Consider the following 12,246-nt stretch of genomic DNA (forward strand, 5'->3'; position numbering starts at 1 on the left):
AGCCTGCAATTCCCTCCTGCGTTACGAGAGCTATCATCCGAGTCATGTAAAAAAAGCTATCCCTTATGGTCATGTCTTAAAGGGGTTCTCCGGTTCTAAGATGCCTGATCGCGGGAGTCCCGCAGCTGGGGACGCCCGTGATCATGCACGCGGCACCCAGTTTGTAATCAGTTACCGGAGCGTGTTCACTCCAGGTCCGATTACGGGCGACCGCAGGGCCGGCGGCGTGTGACGTCACGCTCCGCCCCCGTGTGGGGGCGTGATAGTTATCCTTTGGATAGGGGATAAGATGTGTAAGCACCGGAGAACCCCTATAAGACTCGAGTATTTTGTGATGCAGGCTAGGGACTTGCAAGCATGCCTCAGACAAAGGGGGTACCCACAAGAAATCCTTAACTGTAATCGAACCGATTTGTTAAAAAACGGTTTTCGTATTCTTTTGCTTATAGTCCAGTTGCAGAAAAAAATAAGGAGGGTCATTCACAATAACTGGTTTTTAGTGAAGGATGATCCCGATTTGAAAAAATGGACAAAAGAAATCCTCCCTTGATAACATTTAAGAAGTGTAGAAATGTAAAGGACGTCTTGGTAAAAAGCGCCTTTAGGGAAACATCTGAAAAGAACTGGCTAAAGAAAAATACTCTAAAAGGAATGCACCATTGCGGTTCATGCAACTAGTGTGATTTATGTTGTATTGAGAAATATGTGAACTTAGGAGGAATAGAAGTGAACTGTACCGAATTGATATGCTGTCGTACAAAAAACGTGATCTATGCTATTCGCTGCACCTGTAAGAGGTTTTATATCGGATATACTACCCGACCGGTTAATATTCGTTTTCGGGAACAAAAACTCCCTAAAAACGGGAAAGGGTTCCCATAGATTAATCGAGCATGTTAGACAAGTGCACAATAATGACCCAAAGTAAATGCACTTTTTCGGCATTGAAAGAGTGTTTGCGGCGCATGGCACTGATACACGTATAAGTCTATTGAAAAAGGAAGGCTCCTGGATTATGAAGACAAATGCGCTAGGAAATCTAGGCTTGAATGACAGACTCGAAATGAATGTATTTTTCTAGATTCTGCTACAAGTCTGTAAAATAGGTTTTTGCTTGTTTTTATTGTATTTAGATGTTGTAAACGCCACCTCCCGTGACGTGTGGTGGAGAGGTGTTTTTCACCTACCCCCCGATACCGGAAGGGGTTGATCTGAAGAAGTGATGCATGTTCAGCGTGAAAGCAGCTGTTCATCATTAGGCGTCGGTGGGCTTGCGGTGTCGCGCTGATAGAAGCACCTGTATTGCACCGATGTGTAAAGAATAAAGTTATCACGTGAAGATCCTTCCTTGCCTTAAGTGCTCCCTCCATTTCTTCTTTTGTGGATGTTTGCTGGACTTTATGCTAAATAAGGTGGTAGAGCACAGGAAGATTCAGAGTTAGTGGTCCTGATTTCAAGGTCTACAGCTGTTGCAAAAGAAGGGCAAATAGGTGTCTACAGTGACAGTGCCGGCCGCTGTTTGCTATTATTTGCTTTTATTCAACTCTATGTTAGTGGTAAAATTTCGTCCATACTTGCATCATTTCTTGGTGAATAATTCCAAAATTTCATGAAAAATTTGAAAATGTTGCTTTTTTTTTACTTTGAAACTCTCTGCTTATAAGGAAAATGGACATCCCAAATAAGTTATATATTGATTCACAAATACAATAGGTCTACTTTATGTTGGCATCATAAAGTTGACATGTTTTAACTTTTGGATGATATCAGAGGGCTTCAAAGTTCAGCAGCAATTTTCTAATTTTTCACAAAATTTTAAAAAATCTGAATTTTTCAGGGACCAGTTCCATTTTGAAGTGGATTTGAGGGGCCTTCATATTAGAAATACCCCACAAATGACCCCATTATAAAAACTGCACCCCTCAAAGTATTCAAAATGACATTCAGAAAGTGTGTTAACCCTTTAGGTGTTTCACAGGAATAGCAGCAAAGTGAAGGAGAAAATTCAAAATCTTCATTTTTTACACTCGCATGTTCTTGTAGACCCAGTTTTTGAATTTTTACAAGGGGTAAAAGGAGAAAAAAAAATCTTCCTAAAATTTGTAACCCAATTTCTCTTGAGTAAGGAAATACCTCATATGTGTATGTGAAGTGTTCTGTGGGTGAACTATAAGGCTAGGTTCAGACTACAGAATTTCCGCCGGAATTTTCGCTTTGAAAGTTCCGGCAGAAATTCCGCTTACTATAATGCATAGTGTAGGGATTGGTTTTCCGTTCACAAATACACACTTCGGATTTTCCGCTTCACAAATTCCGGATGAAAAATCCGCTTGAAAATTTCCACCTGAAGAAAGGGGTTGCTCTTTCTTCAAGCGGAAATCCTAGTGGAGCACATAGCAGTCTATAGGAGACTGCAGTGTCCACGCGGTTCTAGCGCCGACTAATTCAGTCGGCACAGGCGGAACTCGGAATTCCGTAGTCTGAACCTAGCCTTAGGCTCAGAAGGGAAGGAGCGACAATGGGATTTTGGAGAGTGAGTTTTTCTGAAATGGTTTTTGGGGGGCATGTCCCATTTAGGAAGCCCCTATGGTGCCAGAACAGCAAGAAAAACACCACTTGGCATACTATTTTTGGAAACTACACCCCTAAAGGAACGTAACAAGTGGTACAGTGAGCCTGAACACCCCACAGGTGTTTTACAACTTTTCGGTAAAGTTGGACGTGTAAATTAAAGGGGTATTCCAGGGAAAAACTTTTTTATATATATCAACTGGCTCCAGAAAGTTAAACAGATTTTGTAAATTACTTCTATTAAAAAATCTTAATCCTTTCAGTACTTATGAGCTTCTGAAGTTAAGGTTGTTCTTTTCTGTCTAAATCCTCTCTGATGACATCTGTCTCGGGAAAGGCCCAGTTTAGAAGCAAATCACCATAGCAAATCTCTTCTAAACTGGGCGTTTCGTGAACAGGTTTCATCAGAGAGGATTTAGACAGAAAAGAACAACCTTAACTTCAGAAGCTCATAAGTACTGAAAGGATTAAGATTTTTTAATAGAAGTAATTTACAAAATCTGTTTAACTTTCTGGACCCAGTTGATTAAAAAAAAAAAAAAAAAAAAAAAGTTTTCCACGGGAGTACCCCTTTAACTATGGGGTTGAGCAGAGGAGGCAGTAAGGCATTCCTAAATGGAGCATATATTATGTCCTTCACTGTAAACGGAGCTACATAAAAATTCTCAATATTCAACCAGGGGCTGCACCACCAATGTCTAGCCATGGAAACTAAAGTGGCTACATAATAGTATTGTAAATTACGTTTTTTCCTGGAATACCCCTTTAATACATTTTTTTTCTTCACCAAAATGCAGATTTTTTTCCCCAAAATTTTACAATAGGAGAAAATTTCCCCAAAATTTGTAACCCCATCCCTTCTGAGTATGGAAACACCCCATATGTGGACATCAAGTGCACTGCGGGCGCACTACAATGCTCAGAGGAGATGGAGTCATATTTGGCTTTTGGAAAGCCCCTATGGTGCCATAACAGCAAAAAAAAAAAAAAAAAAAAAAAAACACATGGCATACTATTTTGGAAACTACACCCCTCAAGGAACGTAACACGGGGTACAGTGAGCTTTAACACCCCACAGGTGTTTGACGACTTTTAGTTAAAGTTGGATGTATAAATTATTATTTTTTTCCACTAAAATGCTGTTTTTTCCCCAAATTTAAAATTTCTGCAAGGGGTAATAGGAGAAAATGCCCCCCAAAATTTGTAACCCCAATTATTTTGAGCATGGAAATACCCCATTGTGTGGACGTCAAGTGCTCTGCTGGCACACTACAATGCTCAGAAGAGAAGGAGCGCCATTGACATTATGGAGAGAGAATTTGGTTGGAATAGAAGTCGGGCCATGTGCATTTACCAAGACCTCCGTGGTGCCAGAACAGTGGACCCCCACATGTGACCCCATTTTGGAAACTACACCCCCCACAGAATTTAATTAAGGGTGCAGTTACATTTTTCATTTCCACGGACCACTGTTCCAAAAATCTGTCAGACACCTGTGGGGGGTAAATGCTTACTGCACCCCTTATTACATTCCGTGAGGGGTGTAGTTTCCAAAATAGGGTCACATGTGGGGGGGGGGGATTTGGGGGGGCCTTTTTCCTATTTTCCCTTGTGAAAATGAAAAATTTAGGGTAACACCAGAATTTTAGTAAGTAAAAAAAAATAATAATAATTCTCATTTTCCCATCCAAATGTAATGAAAATTCGTCAAACAGGGGGGTGTTAAAGCTCACTATACCCCTTGTTACGTTCCATGAGGGGTGTAGTTTCCAAAATGCGGTCACATGGGTATTTATTGTTTTGCGTTTATGTCAGAACCGCTGTAAAATCAGCCACCCTTGTGCAAATCAATTTAGGCCTCAAATGTATATAGTGCGCGCTCACTTCTGAGCCTTGTTGTGCACTCGCAGAGCATTTTACGCCCACATATGGGGTATTTCCTTACTCAGGAGAAATTGGGTTACAAATTTTTTTTTTTCCTTTTTACCTCTTGTGAAAATAAAAAGTATGGGGCAACACCAGCATGTTAGTGTAAAAAAAAAAAAATGTTTTATTTTTTTTTTTATTTTGTTTTTACACTAACCTGTTTCCTTGAAATACGACAGGGCTCCGAAGTGAGAGAGCGCCATGCGCATTTGAGGACTAAAGTAAGGATTGCGTAGGGGTGGTCATAGGGATATTCTACACCAGTGATTCCCAAACAGGGTGCCTCCAGCTGTTGCTAAACTCACAGCATGCCTGGACAGTCAGTGGCTGTCCAGAAATGCTGGGAGTTGTTGTTTTGCAACAGCTGGAGGCTCCGTTTTGGAAACACTGCCGTACGATGTTTTTTATTGGGGGGGGGGGGGGCAGTGTAAGGGGGTGTATATGTTGTGTTTTACCCTTTATTATGTGTTAGTGTAGTGTTTTTAGGGTACATTCGCACTGGTGCAGGTTTACAGTGAGTTTCCCTCTAGGAGTTTGCGCTGCAAAAATTTGCCGCAGCTCAAACTTGAAGCAGGATACTTACTGTAAACCTGCCTGTGTGAATGTACCCTGTACATTCACATGGGGGAAAACCTCCAGCTGTTGCAAAACTACTTTTGCAACAGCTGGAGGCACACTGATTGGAAAACCTTCAGTTAGGTTCTTTTACCTAGCTCAGTATTTTCCAACCAGTGTGCCTCCAGCTGTTGCAAAACTACAACTCCCAGCATGTACTGATCACCGAAGTGCATGCTGGGAGATGTAGTTATGCAACAGTTGTAGGTGAACAACTACAAATCCCAGCATGTCAAGACAGCTGTTTGCTGTTTGGGCATGCTGGGATTTGCAGTTTTGCAACATCTGGAGGGCTACAGTTCAGAGACCACTGCACAGTGATCTCCAAACTGTGGCCCTAAAGATGTTGCAAAACTACAAATCACTGTATGCACAGACAGCAAACTGCTGTGTGGGCATCCTGGGAGTTGTAGTTTTGCAAGATGTGGAGGACTACAGTTTATAGACCACTGCAAAGTGGTCTCCAAACTGCAGCCCTCTAAATCTTGCAAAACTACAAATCCCAGCATGCCCAAACGGCTGTCTGGGTATGCTGGGAGTTGTAGTTTTACAACATCTGGGGGCACTGTATAGTGGTCTCCAAACTTTACCCCCCCCCCCCCCAACTACTCACCGGCTTCCGTAGTCTTCACCAGGGAGCCGCACGTCATCGCTGCCCGCCGCAGCCGATCAGGTAAGGGACCTCCACCGCTGCCGGTCACGCTACAGTTCCCCCATTTTGCCCGGATTTCCGTTGGTGGGAAAGACAGGGGGACCAAGCTTTAACCCCCCCGCCTTGCTATTGGTCGTAGCTTCTTGACGACCAATAGCAGGGATAGGAGTGGCACCCCTGCCACCAAACTTCTATCCTTTCAGGGAGACCGGGGTGTCTTGGACACCCCCGATCCCCCTGATTTTCCAGGTCACCGGACACCGGTATGACCCGGATCCGCCGAAAATCGTCAATTGACTCAGGACCCCCTGGGCATATGCACGGGATGCCTGCTGATAGATATCAGCAGTCATCACGGTCCGGTCCCCGACCGGTTACTAGGGATGTAAGAAAAAATCGATTCTCGCGATAATCGCGACTTTTCATTTGCCGATACAGAATCGATTCAAAATATTTTTGAATCGATTCTTTTAGGGATGTGGAATTTTTAATAAAACGCACTTTTCTTACCTGCCAACGAGCCCGCGGAGCTCCGGTACAGGTGTTGGGTCCCCGGGCTGTATTCTTCTTACTTCCTGTTAGTCCGGCACGTCACATGGAGCTTCAGCCTATCACCAGCCGCAGCGATGTCCCGCCTCCGCTGGTGATAGGCTGAAGCTCCATGTGACGTGCCGGACTAACAGGAAGTAAGAAGAATACAGCCCGGGGACCCAACACCTGTACCGGAGCTCCGGGGGCTCGTTGGCAGGTAAGATAAAGTGTGTTTTATTTTATTTTGCAGCACCGGAGTACTACTAGATCGCCGCTGTCAAAGCTGACAGCGGCGTCTATTGGGATCTATGAATGCTCCCAGGTGGGCGATATATCGCGATGTATCATCACCTAGACGGTATCGCGATATATCGCGATATATCGAATCGCCACACTGGTATCGCGATTCGAATCGAATCGCCAAATTCTTGGCGATTCACACCCCTACCGGTTACGGGCAGGGACCGGAATTCCCACGGGCGTATACATAAGCCCTCCGTCCTTAAGGACTCAGGATGCATGGCGTATGCATACACCCTTTGTCCTGAAGAGGTTAAGACACCTGCCCCCCCTTCACATTTGAGAACTTTGGGGCAGATTTATCAAAACCTGTCCAGAGGAAATGCTGTGGAGTTTCCCACAGCACCAAGATTGTTTCTTTCATTTTTGAGAAATGAAAGAAAGGATGTGATTGGTGTCTATGGGCAACTCAGCAATTTTTCCTCTGGACAGGTTTTAAAAGAAATTTCCCCATTTAAGGATACTACTGTCATTTTGTACCGGCAGTACGCGGGCAGTTGTTAAAACGACGAGAGTATAGCGGGAAAAAAAACATTTAGTGAATGCACCGTCTTTTTCTCCCGCTATACTCCTCTATACTTTATAATCAATGGGATCACTACCAATACAATGTAAGCCAAAAACTTCTACAGGGTGTCTGGGGCTATTGAGGTTCCTAATCCAGTAATGATTGAATAGAGAATCACCCGGATGACTGAAATCCCTAAAAAATAAAGCCCAGCGTCTATTTATCCACATACCTTCTCCGCTCTCCAGGTGACACTCTGTTTTTTTGCCAGTGGGTCACGCTACCCCGTCTGGCCTGAAGCACTAGCAGCATACACCGAACGGGCGGGGCGGATCCGGGTAACTCCTTCGCTGCCAGCCTGTTACACCAGAATACACGTAGGAGAAGGCAGGGGCTGCGGTACACTGGGCAGTCTCGTTACATACTCGGACAATGACAGGTGTTTGATAGCAGTATACTCTGTAGCATGGGTGCGACGTCCTGTGCTGTAAGAGCATGCTCCTTCGGTGATACGTTCTAATAGGTCAGCCCAGTTGTATTGCAGTAACCCACGTTACACCCCTGTACTACACCATCGCTGGTGTCTACACATGGCTTCCATCTCTGTAAAATGAGCCTCCTTGTTCATCAACATGAAATTTAAACATGCTTTAAAAACATTACGACATAAACAGTAATGCCAAGAGAAACATCTCACACAGACAACACACACCCGTTCCGCATTTGATTTTGGTATGTTCCGCGAAAGCCACACCTCATACGGAAGTTGACTGTCGCTTAGCAACAAGGACAATGTCTGGAACACAGAGGTAAGTGCTGCGTTAACTACTGTCTGATAATTTATATTAAATCTTATCCATGCTAATTGATAAAGAGTTAATATCGCGGGACAGGAACGTTTGATGCCGATGTAAAGCGTGTTGGTTTGGTCCGAAACGCAGGGCTTTAGGCTATCCCGAGCTTTAGCGATCACAACCAGGGACAACTCCATTGACATCAAAAGTATCTTAATAGGGCAGAAGTGGAGGTATGGCAGGCCAGCGAAATAAATCTTTACCCAGAGAAGATTTATTAAAACCTGTGTGGAGGAACAATGGTGCAGTTGCTGGTAGCAACCAATTATATTGCGTCTTTAATTTTTCAGAGGCCTTTTTAAAATGTGAAAGAAGCAATCTGGTTGCTATGGGCAACTGCACCACTTTTTCTGTACACAGATTTATCAAACCGTGTGCAGAGGAAAAGTTGACTAATTGCCCATAGCAACCAATCAGATTGCTTCTTTTATTTTTCAGAGCCCTTTGTAAAAATGAAAGAAGTTATCTGATTGGTTGCTATGAGCAACTAGTCAACTTTTCCTTTGTACAGGTATTGATAAATCTCCCCAACAGGGCCTACCTACCCACAGTTGTCTTGTGTAGTACTGCACATGTACTGTCAATGAGGGGCATTTTCTAATCTTTTACTATGTAGTCTGGTTTTTACCCTGTTTTTTTCTACTTCATTTTTGACTATGTGCGACAAATTTACTAAATTGTTGCACGGCATTAATAAATTGGTCACACATAGGCAAAAGTGGGAAATTGACTTCATGTAGTAGAAAAAAATAGTCTGTTCCTTTTTCCTGCTGTCTGAATAGTTTTTTTTTAGCTTTTTCACCACATCTAAATAATTCAATAGCTAAATTGTAGTCATGGCTCAGAATAGTGGTAAACGGCATTTAGTGTGTGTGTGTGTGTGTGTGTGTCTGTGTGTGTCTGTGTCTGTGTGTTTGTGTGTTTATTAAATTTTTTTTAACACAGTTTTTTTCTCCCTAAATGTACTTACACTTTTTATTTTTTTTGTTACTTCTTCTACAGATCCGTGTATCCTGTGGACTCCTTCGGATACGGTGGACTACTTCGACGACCAGCGTTTTTCTTTGCTTGATGTTAATAAAATGGTTAACGAGGGCTTGTGGGGGAGTGTTTTTTTGTAATAATTTTTTTTTTAAACCTGTTGTGTTTTTTTTTTTTTTTTTACTTTACTAGACAGGCTTAGTAGTGGAAGCTGTCTTATAGACGCAGTCCATTACTAAGCCGGGCTTAGCGTTAGCCACAAAAACAGCTAGCGCTAACCCCCAATTATTACCCCGGTACCCAACACCACAGGGGTGCCGGGAACAGCCGGTACCAACAGGCCCTGAGCGTCAAAAATGGCGCTCCTGGGCCTAGGCGGTAACAGGCTGGCGTTATTTAGGCTGGGGAGGGCCAGTAACAATGGTCCTCGCCCACCCTGGTAACGTCAGGCTGTTACTGTTTGGTTGGTATTTGGCTGAGAATAAAAATAGGGGAGACCCTATGCGTTTTTTTAAAAATATTTAATTATTTTTTTTTTTTTAAAAACGCATAGGGTCCCCCCTATTTTCATTCTCAGCCAAATACCAACCAAACAGTAACAGCCTGACGTTACCAGGGTGGGCGAGGACCATTGTTACTGGCCCTCTCCAGCCTAAATAATGCCAGCCTGTTACCGCCTAGGCCCAGGAGTGCCATTTTTGATGCTCCAGGCCTGTTGGTACCGGCTCTTCCCGGCACCCCTGTGGCGTTGGGTACCGGGGTAATAATAGGGGGTTAGCGCTAGCTGTTTTTGTGGCGAACGCTAAGCCCAGCTTAGTAATGGACTCCGTCTATAAGACAGCTTCCACTACTAAGCCTGTCTAGTAAAGAAAGGAAAAAACACAACAGGTTTAAAAAAAATTTTATTACAAAAAAACACTCCCCCACAAGCCCTCGTTAACCATTTTATTAAAATCAAACAAAGAAAAACGCTGGTCATCGAAGTAGTCCACCGAATCCGAAGGAGTCCACAGGATACACGGATCTGAAATGAGAAGAAAAAAAAAAAAAAGGTTAGTACATTTATTATCACCTGCTCACACATCTCCCGCCCCGCACGACTACAACTGCCAGCATGCCCTTACAGTAAGGACATGCTGGGAGTTGTAGTTGTGTTGTGCAGGAGATGTGTGGGCAAGTGACAAGCTTGTCCCCTGCCCCCAGCTGCAGGACTACAACTCCCAGCATGCCCTTACAGTAAGGTGGGGCAGAGGCCAGGCACAGTGTTTTCCAACCTGGGACTTGTAGTTTTGCAACATCTGGAGGCACCCTGGTTGGAAAACACTGTTTTAGGCCAGTGTTTCCCAACCAGGGTGCCTCCAGATGTTGCAAAACTACAACTCCCAGCATGCCTGGACAGCCAAAGGCTGTCTAGGCATGCTGGGAGTTGTAGTCTTGCAACATCTGGAGGCACCCTGGTTGGGAAACACTGGCCTAAAACAGTGTTTCCCAACCAGGTTGCCTCCATATGTTGCAAAACTACAACTCCCAGCATGCCTGGACAGCCAAAGGCTGGTTGGGAAGCTTGGGCAACTTACCGGCTTCCGTAGGATCCAGCGCTGCACGACACTGCCGCCCGACGATCTCCATCAGCGATCGTCGCTGGAGCCTCGGAAGGGTAAGTGAACGTCTTCGCCGGTCGCCTTCAGCTGTTTAGTTTTGCAACAGCTGGAGGACTACAGTTTACAGACCACACACCAGTGGTCTGCAAACTGTGGCCCTCCAACTGTTGCAAAACTACAACACCCAGCATGCCCTGACAGCCAAAGCCTTTGGCTCTCAGGGCAGGAGCCCGGGCTGAGATTACAGTGCAGCCACCCGGGCTCCTCATACGGCCTCCCCGCTACCCCCCGTCCCCCTTGTCTCCCGCCCGTGCCGCTCAGCTCCCGCTGCTACAAGACTACAACTCCCAGCGTGTCCTCACTGTAAGGGCATGCTGGGACTTGTAGTCTTGCAACAGCAGACAGATGGAAGTTGTGTGGTGCTGGCAGGTGAGAGGGGTGGGATGTAAATCACTGTAGTGTCCCGGTAGCACAGTGAGAGTAGCGGGGAGAAAGTATGTTGGAGCCCGGGCGGCAGTAGCTTTTCCTGCTCCATGTTGGAGCTGGAGTAAATTTAGTCATTTTTTACGGCCGTTGCGACAGTTTATTGCGCAACTGCGACTGTCTCAGTTAATAAAGTAAAGTAAAAACTGAAAACTTGCGTAAATTAAGCGGGAATTTTTTTTTTTACTTTCTAGCTCTTGCTAGAGAAAGTCGCACAAAAAATAGGGTAGGCGCAATTGCGACAATTTTGCGCCAAAAATAGTCAGAAAAAAATGACTAAACCCCTTAGTAAATGCCCCTCAATATGTATAGCAGAGTATGCACGGTAAATTTGTGTGTGATTTACAACCTCTCTGACTGACTGGGAGAGATTTATCAAAACTTGTGCAGCAGAAAAGATGATCAGCTGCACATGGCAACCAATCAAATTGCTTCTCTCATTTTTTTGAAAATGAAAGTAGCTATATGGTTGCTATGGGCAACTTGTCAACTTTTCCACTGGACAATTTTTGATAAATCTCTCCAACTGTGTGTGCATCGTAATAGATAGAGGTAGAGAACCCACTCACACCCTGTCTCTTGTGACTGTTCTGGTTTCATTGACAGACTTTAACCCCTTAAGGACCACGGGTTTTTCCGTTTTTGCGCTTTCGTTTTTTCCTCCACCTTTTAAAAATCATAACCCTTTAAATTTTGCCCTTAAAAATCCATATGATGGCTTATTTTTTGCGCCACCAATTCTACTTTGCAGTGACATCAGTCATTTTACCCAAAAATCTACGGCGAAACGGAAAAAAAAAATCATTGTGTGACGAAATTGAAGTAAAAACGCCATTTTGTAACTTTTGGGGGCTTCCGTTTCTACGCAGTACATTTTTCGGTAAAAATGACACCTTATCTTTATTCTGTAGGTCCATACGGTTAAAATGATACCCTACTTATATAGGTTTGATTTTGTCGTACTTTTGTAAGAAATCATAACTACATGCAGAAAAATGTATACGTTTAAAATTGTCATCTTCTGACCCCTATAACTTTTTAAGTTTTTCACATATGGGGTGGTATGAGGGCTCATTCTTTGCTCCGTGATCTGAAGTTTTTAGCAGTACCATTTTTGTATTGATCAGACTTTTTGATTGCTTGTTATTAATTTTTTCATGATATAAAAAGTGACCAAAAATACGTTATTTTGGACTTTGGAATTTTTTTGCGCGTACACCATTG

General features: G+C 43.8%; 2 protein-coding genes across 10 annotated transcripts in view; one reads left to right on the forward strand and one right to left on the reverse strand.

The window, feature by feature from the left end:
- The window catches only part of TBC1D16 (TBC1 domain family member 16), a 564,967-nt gene extending 557,496 nt beyond the window's left edge, over positions 1–7,471 (reverse strand). For 8 of the 9 annotated variants that reach the window (XR_008849569.1, XR_008849568.1, XM_056550065.1 and 5 more), the window contains exon 1: positions 7,336–7,466. The gene's annotated coding sequence lies outside the window, so the exon portion shown is untranslated. Of the gene's footprint in view, positions 1–7,335 lie in introns of all 9 variants that reach the window. The other variant, XM_056550064.1, reaches the window with a different exon arrangement.
- Positions 7,472–7,779: 308 nt separating this feature from the next.
- Positions 7,780–12,246, forward strand: part of CCDC40 (coiled-coil domain containing 40) — a 282,644-nt gene continuing 278,177 nt past the window's right edge. Inside the window, exon 1 of the mRNA XM_056550062.1 lies at positions 7,780–7,912. Within this exon, the coding sequence (XP_056406037.1) occupies positions 7,896–7,912 (17 nt within the window). The 5' untranslated portion in view covers positions 7,780–7,895. The remainder of the gene's footprint in view (positions 7,913–12,246) is intronic.

The sequence above is a fragment of the Hyla sarda genome, chromosome 13, assembly GCF_029499605.1.
Source record: "Hyla sarda isolate aHylSar1 chromosome 13, aHylSar1.hap1, whole genome shotgun sequence".
Lineage (NCBI taxonomy): Eukaryota > Metazoa > Chordata > Amphibia > Anura > Hylidae > Hyla > Hyla sarda.